General features: G+C 41.3%; 1 protein-coding gene across 2 annotated transcripts; it reads right to left on the reverse strand.

Annotated features, from left to right (window-relative positions):
- Positions 1-1,136: 1,136 nt before the first annotated feature.
- Positions 1,137-8,693, reverse strand: LOC131891407 (uncharacterized). Of its 2 annotated transcripts, XM_059240959.1 has the most exons (7): positions 8,569-8,693; positions 6,792-7,145; positions 6,368-6,632; positions 5,087-5,231; positions 4,856-5,016; positions 1,433-1,601; positions 1,137-1,371 (listed from the first exon to the last, which is right to left on the reverse strand). In XM_059240959.1, the coding sequence occupies exons 1-7, from the start codon at positions 8,612-8,614 to the stop codon at positions 1,156-1,158; spliced, it is 1,356 nt and encodes a 451-aa protein (XP_059096942.1). In that variant the 5' UTR covers positions 8,615-8,693; the 3' UTR covers positions 1,137-1,155. The 2 variants fall into 2 exon arrangements, with proteins under 2 accessions (XP_059096942.1, XP_059096943.1); XM_059240960.1 differs by lacking the exons at positions 1,137-1,371; positions 1,433-1,601 and adding an exon at positions 2,429-3,079.

The raw sequence follows: 8,693 nt of genomic DNA on the forward strand, positions 1-8,693 counted from the left end.
CCTGCCTTGCCATCAAGACCGGTTCAATAAGCCTCCTATTATACAGTAAGGTCTATCTCGAATAAATTCATTAAGTCTTTGGATACTCCAGCTTCAATCATTTCATCACCGGTCAATTCGGAGTCGCTATCCATTTCATTACAGGACCTTGTTTAGGGCTCCCGTCTTTAGCAAAAGAGGGTACAGAAGTAAAAATCAAAAATGCTTAACCGAGTATCGAAACGTGACCCTGCCTTTTTAGGGTTCGAAGAAAGGGTTGCTTCAAGACTCGTTCTTGATCTTTGATTGCTCGGCAGTGCCTCTTTTTTGCTCAAGTCGAGAACCCTTACTGAGGTCCTTCAAGCTAAATAGCTGATTCGCAAGAGAAACATACTGACGAAAATGTCGACCTAGAAGCTCCCGGGTTAAGTGCTTGCTCAAATACCAAGACAGCTATATATGTTTCTCTCTGTCAAAGAGACAAAAAGAACAAGTTTTGTGAAATACGCATGTTTAAAAGTAGCTCAGATAAGTTTGTTAAATCACTTAAAATGCATTGCACGCCGCTTTTCATGGGTATAATCATGGCTGTCAACAACACAAAAAAGCAAATCACCAGTGTTTGAAACTTCATCTTTATTTTAGGTGTCTGCTCATCTCTGATATGTCGGTCAAAGCACTTTCCAAAATAGTTAAAAAAATTGCAATATCAAGTGTGCTTTCAATTCAAATTTCACAAGCAAAAATATGCTACGTAGCTATTATCAGAAGTTGGATGGCCTAATTTGATCAAAACTGGCAATCAAATGCCCTGACGGTATCTAGGCGATAATTGATAACAAATTATACATGATTATGCGTAATGATGAAAAACCTCCAAGTACAATATTAGCTCATTTATACGTCACAAAAATGCTTAGTTTTGAAGGTTTTTATCATCAATTTGAAATGAAATTGATCTTCTGCATTTGCAGACATGAAAAACCATACCTAACAGCCTTGAGAGCATTGTTAAAGGTTAGCAAACCATATTTTATTCACGGTGCCTCGTAATATCTAAGATAATTTGTTTTTTGATGTAGGCGTTCATAAGGACTAGTTCAAACCTTCATCTTTGGGTAAAGACCTACAAAATGAAAGATTCTCTTTGTATCACATGAGTTTTGTAGATTGCGTTTACTCTTGCACAGCATTTTCAAATTCGTATTTCGAAACGTTTTTGTAACCTTCTGGTTCCTTCTTGCACAAATAGTACATATATATTACAAACGCACAGCAGAAAACAATTGCACTAGAAAGAATCGCCAAGTAAGGTGGCCATTGTGGGCTAAAGCCCAGTATGGGGGCTCTCAAAGGTCTGGCCAAAGTTTTAGCAAGTGGTAGCGAAACATTCTGCAAAAGATGTCAGAGTCAATCAAGGTTGCACGCTCAAAATTTTCCAGACCCCACTCACTTCTTCAATACGGTTGCAGTTGACTCCTCGCTTGATTTTAAAGAGACCACTCTCCCCCCAATCGGCACCCCAGGTATTTCTCACTTCCCAATACTTCGTTCCCTCGGAAATTCCATATCCAACAATGACCACTTCATGCTCAGAATCTAACGCCTCTGAGCCGCCCGTTCTGGAAAACAAAACGAGTGTCTCATTTCTTGATATAGAATTAGTTGGTCTAAATTCCAACGTGATCCAGGGATAACTCGTAGCCAACCAGGATTGTATTATTTCTATTATAGTCACCAATAGCTTTCTACCATCCTCACTCTACCTCTTCCCTCATTGCTCTCAATTGTTTGATTTCACTTATATTTACCTTCCCTCTCAGCATTTTATCATGTAGTCAACAACCACCACTCAGCTATGCATCATGGCGTAGTTGGTAGGATTGGTTGCTGCCCTCTGAGCGGGATTGAGTGTATGTCTCTCCCGATGAGCGGGATTGAGCGTATGTCTCTCCCGATGAACGGGATTGAGCATACGTCTCTCCTGATGAGCGGGATTGAGCGTATGTCTCTCCCGATGAACGGGATTGAGCATACGTCTCTCCCAATGAGCGGGATTGAGCGTATGTCTCTCCTGATGAGCGGGATTGAGCGTATGTCTCTCCCAATGAACGGGATTGAGCGCATTGGCCTGCGGAGGGAACATGGAATGCCTGCCAGAGTGCACATGGAATGCCTGCCAGAGTGCACATGAAATGCCTGCTAATGTCTGAAAGCAATGCCCGTTAGAGTGCACATGAAATGCCTGCTAGTGTGTGAAAGCAATGCCCGTTAGAGTGCAGAAGCAATGCCTGCTAGAGTGAGGAAGCAATGCCCGCCGGAGTGCTCTCACAAGCAAGTGTCAGATTATGACGTTGATTTTTGAACAATCACTTTGTCTTGGGATTCTTGAATAAAAACACAGAACAATTGATTTGTTTATTGTTTATTGTTGTTTATTGTTTGTTGCCACTCTGAACACGGTTGCCTCATGTATGTAAGAGTAATGGCCTAAGGAAATCAAATGTAAAGTAGAAGAAGAAAAGGGAAGGAAATGGGTAAACAAAATAGATCAAAACATGGAGTAAATCATAACGTCACGTTGCCTGTCGCCCCGGCAATAAACTCATAAAAGTACAATTTTAAAAAAGCAGAGAAGCGGTCGGAAATTAAAAAGCGGTGAAAAGTTGTTGGACTGGGGGAATTTCGTTTATACAGAGGAATAGAGTTCCAAATAGGAATTGTACGAGCGTGAAATGAATTTGCCTTGGCTAAGGTCTTTGCCATCACACTTCTGAGAAGATCATTCTTGGCCCCTCTAGTTTGGATGATGGCTTGAGATCCCGCTCTCTCACACCGTAAGTCCAAGACTGATTTGGTTCTAGACTATGGAAAATCACAGGGTGGGAGGTCCAAGAAAAGATACGCTCTTATAAGTCCTCTATGACATGTGGCCCTGAGGGGATTAGGAGTTTCGTGACCAAGAGATTGGGCATGTTTTCGTTGTGTTCCTCACAATCATCTTCAACAAGAAATCGTTCTGCAGGCAAGGAAGCTTGGGACTTCGGAAAGTCGCAAAGGTGGAAACGTACGAGAACGAAAACCATTGACCAATGTCTCGCTTTAGTGTGGGTGCAAAAAATATAGGGAGTCTCATTAAGGACAAAGTTGTTCAACATCTCAACTCATTTGGCTTGATAACGACACTCAATACGGGTTCAGGGCAAGGCACTCTTGTACTAACAGTCTATTGTAATTCAAAGACTACATTACAAGTGGAATGGAAGACTGGATTGGTGACCATGTTGCATACTTAGGCCTCTCAAAAGCCTTTGACATGATGGACCACTCTTTACTCATGGAAAAACTGCGGAGGGCCCTCTTACCGTTGAGTATTGTAACATGAACCCAAAACTGGTTGAGGGAGAGGCGACAAAGACTGGTTCGGAACGGTCAGTTCTCATCATGGCTATCTGTAATGTCTGAAGTTCCTGAGGGCAGCATTCTTGCACCTGCCTTGTTTTTCTGTTTGTGAACGACCTTAAACAACAAAAAATGTCGTCGCAATTTTTTTCAATTTGCTGACGACACAAAGATTTACAGGAGAGTTTTAGTTCAATGAAGTTCATCACAAACTTTGAAATGACGTGATCTTACAAACAACTGGGGGAAATAAAATGGAATTGGATTCAATTATCCCACCAATATATCTAGCCTCAATTCACACATTATTAGAGCGAGTACAGCAAATCACAGCTTTGGCGTTACCTTCGACCAACAACTGACATTAAATCATATTACGTTGAAACCATCTTTTAAAGCGAAGCACCAGATTGGAATTGTACGCAGTAACATAATCTCTCAAGATAAAGCCATCACGAGATGGGTGTGTACAACCAACATTCGCCCCTTCTCGAGAATTCGACTCTCGTATGGACTCCCCCTCCCCACGAAAAGACGTGTCTTGAAGAATGACCTTCAGCAAAAATTCACCCGCCGCCTTGTTCCAGGAATGAAGGATAATTCTAATGAGTTCCATATGGCAAAGTTGTCCCTTGACTCTCTTGAATTAAGACGGCTCAGATTTGTCCGCAACACCTTGTATAAAATCTGCCGTGGCATCATCCAAGTCTCTGGCGTTGGAAGTGAATCACTTACCGGTAGGGCGGCTTTACACTGGGATGGAAACCAGGATTAAATCCGTTTTGAGGATGGAAGTCGGGTTAGGGCTGGGACGAGTTCACACTTAAGTCCGAGTCCTTTCTAAAAGACTCAAGTCCGGATTTGTAAAAAATATCAGGCTTTGGTTTAAATTTCCCGATATGAGTCTTTTGCTCGACTTGAGTACAGTGAAATACTAGACTCGACCCATCACTAGCCCTACTTCAATCCTCAAACCGGATTCAATCCTGGTTTTCCTTCGTAGTAAAAAGCAGCCCTTGGCAGATTAAAGGAGGGCTCTGAAGAAATGACGAGAAACCTACGCAGCTCCAGCCAAAATCCCAATTCGGGGTCCGTTTACAAGATTGCGCATTCGGAGCTCCTGTTCAGGCCTTAGAGTCATATCTTCTAGGAATCACATCGACCGGAGTATTTGGGAGGGTGAAAGTTTCCGGAAGTTCAAATACGGGATCACACAATGCAACTTGCAACAATTTCTTGTCTAGCCTTTGATCTTTCATGAATGAATTGACAATGATGTCTCTACAAGATGCCTCTCGTGATGTTAGGTGCCCATCTAAATGCTAAGCACTAATGTCATTTTTAATGTTCCTTACTTCATGCATTTTGTTGTTCGTACCTTACCTAACCAAAGCTCATTATGCTACCTTGGGAGTGCACAAGGTAACGGCGATGATAGAAAAAAACAATAACTATTTTCTAATTCAGTACTCACTGGCAATAATCGAAGATCCCGCCGCCATAACTCTTGAACATTCTATTCAGGTAGGATCCATCTGCTCCAATGGAAACGCTCGACACCACAACGCCAAACGTCGCAATCAAGGCTTTCAGTTTCTCCTCTCCATCAGTCTCAAGGGAAACCAATTCCACGAGCTATTTGACAGAAGTAGAAACATGAGCAGCCAGACGTTAAATTCTCATTCACTTAAAATCTAGTTTTCACCGTGGCATCCGATCCGGTGTTGTCTGTCTTTGAGTGATATTGCTCAGATTTTTCCTTTGGTTGGGAATCATTCGAATCTGCGATACTCTTAGCTCCTTCGAAGCACGTCCAATGTTCAATATCAGGGCTAAGATCAGGCTCATCCCTATTAAAACACCGGAGGTAACAAACCCTTGTGATCATTATTGAAATTTTATCAAAAATGGAATTGAAACTAAGGTAGAGAAGAGGCAGGGTGAACAAGGCAAAGATTTCTCCCAAGATATTGTGGGTATAAACCCAGGATCCGGGAGATGACTTGGCAATGAAATGGAGGGAGATCCATAAATTGAAAGACTTATATGTGGCACATTTGTGAGCTCAAGAAATCACCGTGTCACAAGTCCTCGGACAAATTTCACTAACCGCTTCAAAAAAGTCTACTTTGAGAACAAGAGGTCAAGGGTTAAAATGTTATTAAAGTAAGATGACAAGGAGACAATTTAAAGTAAATCAATTATTATTTTTATTATTATACTAACCCCCCCCCCACCAGGCAGCAATGAATATCCCCAACCGCCTCCAGAGGGACTTGAACGTCTTTATGATAGCCTCGTCGGACGTGGCGGCCCTCTTGACATTCACGGCCACCATGAAGGAGTCCACCTTCGGATGGAAGACTCCGACGACCTTCTGCTCAACATGCGTTCAAATGAAGAAATCCAATGGATTCAGGTTCAGGGATGAGGGGCGCAAAATTCCTTGGGCCAGAATCTATTGGAGCTCAACTTCAACTTCATATACTACTGATTGATGTCAGAGTTATGACCGGGAGCATCATTCTGCTGCTGCACCCAGTTCTCGGCGGTGCAGTGACTGTTAGGGCCGGCATAACCAAGAATCCGGCTATGCTGGGTGCCTTCCTCGTTGCCCTTGATCCAGATCAGTGGAAGTCGAAATCTTTCGCTTTTTTTGGAGTGGGATCACTGAAGTTGCCAGTGGCATTATACGTGTTCTTGACCCTGTAAACGGTGCTCCTGGCGATGCTGAAGTTGATCACGACGGTCCTGGCACTGCCGCCAGCCCCCATCCGCAAAATTGTTTTCAAACACGCGTCAACTGTTCTAACAAACGATATAGCTAGATTATGACAAGAAACCCTTGCAATTAATTTACTTTCAAATCTTTCTTAATCACTGAGCTACAAAATTTTAAAAACGTGTTTGGGGACTTATGGAACCTCCGTTCCCACTTTCGAAAGTTGTTATCAAAATATAATTTTCAGACCCAACAGGTACTTACTTGTTGTCAGCAGAGCTCTTGTAAGTTGAAACAACCAAATTCGGTGACTTTTGCCGGACAGAAGCCCCTTTAATATCGTCCATTGCAGCATAAACCATGGATGGACCTATTTGGCCTCCGCTAAATGTCCCTTTGGGAGCATGAAACTCAGAGGGTGGAGCGTTGCCTATCTTCATAAGACGATCCACGTACTCTTTGGGGTCTTCGTTTGGAGGAAGTTGACGGACAATGACTTCCCCTCGCTCCTCCCAATCATTAAATATTGCTAAAAATACAAGCATTCTAAAGAGATCCATGAGACCCATGAATGTTATTATTCATGGTTAAGATGTCAATGGTGATGAATTGCAAGATATTTTGACAAAAGGCATAATTTTCACCAAAAGCCCTCTCATTCTTGCGCATCTGATTAAGTATTGATTACCGTTATGTTTGTTGCACTTTTGGCTTTCGAAGAAAGCAGATGATTCCTCGGGTAAGGTTGGAAAGAACAATAACGAATTTGGCTTGCAATAAAATTGAGACCCACTGGCTTTAAACGCCATATTTTGAGCCCTGATCATATCAGTCATCTCTTTCCAATCCGGCCTCTTTTCTGCACCATCATGGTCTTGCATAATCGACATCTTAAACATGATCTCATCCACGGTGTTTGTATAATAGTCCACAAGGCTGGGATCAACATGATTGTACTCATATTCGGGATCGGTCTCCATGAACCCCTCATAGTTCATCTCCTCTGTGGGTGCATTTTTAAAGAATGCAACGAGAAGCGCGCCTTTCCGTAGAAGAACAAAATACCGTTACCAGGGTTGCCAAGTTACTTTCCCTCCAAAACGGAGTGTTGGCCGATGAACATTACGTAATTTGTTAATTGGTATGTAAAATCGGCTGAAATAAACCTCAATTAATGAATCACCTGACTGAGTGTTTACGAAGTGTTCACTTCTTGTTTACCATAAAAGAACTAATAAAATATTGAGAGGGCGTTACTTCTGAACAAGTCACTCGATTGAGCTGAAAGTTGAAATATACACTTATAGTGGCCAAGAGAAATTCTTGTTTGAAGAAGTGCGCAATTCCCGACCTCCATAATTAAGTTGTATCGAATTATGCACTAGTAACGGCTATCGACGGTAAGTTATGTTACATGTTGTGCCAGAGTCCCGCTCAAAGATTTCACTTTTTAGGCCAGCAGCTGCAAAGGCTACCAACTTTCGAAGTATGTCAAAGCAACTGGGTTAATCAAAAGATGCTTTTGATTCAGTAAAATTTTGGGACTTTTGACGCATCGCATTTCAAGACCACATTGGAGGTTGGTACCAATTGTGTTGCACTCTCGGTTTTGTTAATAAAGTCGGCGATAATAAGAATCACGAACTTCTAAACATGTAAATTGCGACCGAGCTTCCTGCCAAAGCGCCTACTCTTAGTCATAACAACTGCGAGCCACTTTTCGAGCTAAAGGAGCGAAATAAAAAACATAGATTTTTTCAATTGAGGGCAAGCCATTTTTGTATTTTATTTACCTTTAAAGCGTTCGTTTCAAAGTTATGTTGTCAAAAGCTTATTTAGCTGACCAAGAGCAGGCGGAAAATTCGAATTTTATGTAGTATTTACTAAATAAATGTAGATTTATCTCACGAGTACCCTAAGCATAGTGCATAGTTTGGGCTCAAATTTGGCCAAGTTCGTCTACTCAACAGATCTTGTGGTCAAATGAAGTGCTTATATGGAATAAAGTGAACGGAAAATAAAGATATTTTGCTCACGTTTGCAGTCCATTTCTCTAGAATTCCGTGTTAGAACTCATCTAAGGACATACGGCGTGGAAAAGTCGTCGTTTTGACCCATTTGTTAAGTTTAATTAAACGTATTAAAACATTGCCGAACGGGGAAGCACAAGTTTTTTAAAACTAGTTGCGAGCATACGATTGATTTTTTTTTCTTTTCAGTGTAATCTGTACTTTTGATAGAAAGTAGTCGGGTTGAGGAAAACTTAACGTCGTAATTTAATTCATGATCGACACCATTAATTTTGAGTTTAATCAAATGTAAGAAATTATAATATTTCACCTGTTGTCCCCATTAACTTTATGACAGTTTTTCCATTAGTTTGATGACCAAACTTTTAGATAAAAAGCATTATGTAGGATTCTGAACACTAAAAGTTATAACGTTAGTGGCAGTTTATTTCTTACCGATAGATATGGCCAAGGCTACGAGGAAGAGTTGTCGTGAGTCCATCTTAAATCTTGAGAGAATTGATGTAATATGAAATGAGTTCACTATTCTCAATTGACTCAGATCAATGCATTTATTTTCG

This window comes from Tigriopus californicus, chromosome 12 (assembly GCF_007210705.1).
Source record: "Tigriopus californicus strain San Diego chromosome 12, Tcal_SD_v2.1, whole genome shotgun sequence".
NCBI lineage: Eukaryota > Metazoa > Arthropoda > Copepoda > Harpacticoida > Harpacticidae > Tigriopus > Tigriopus californicus.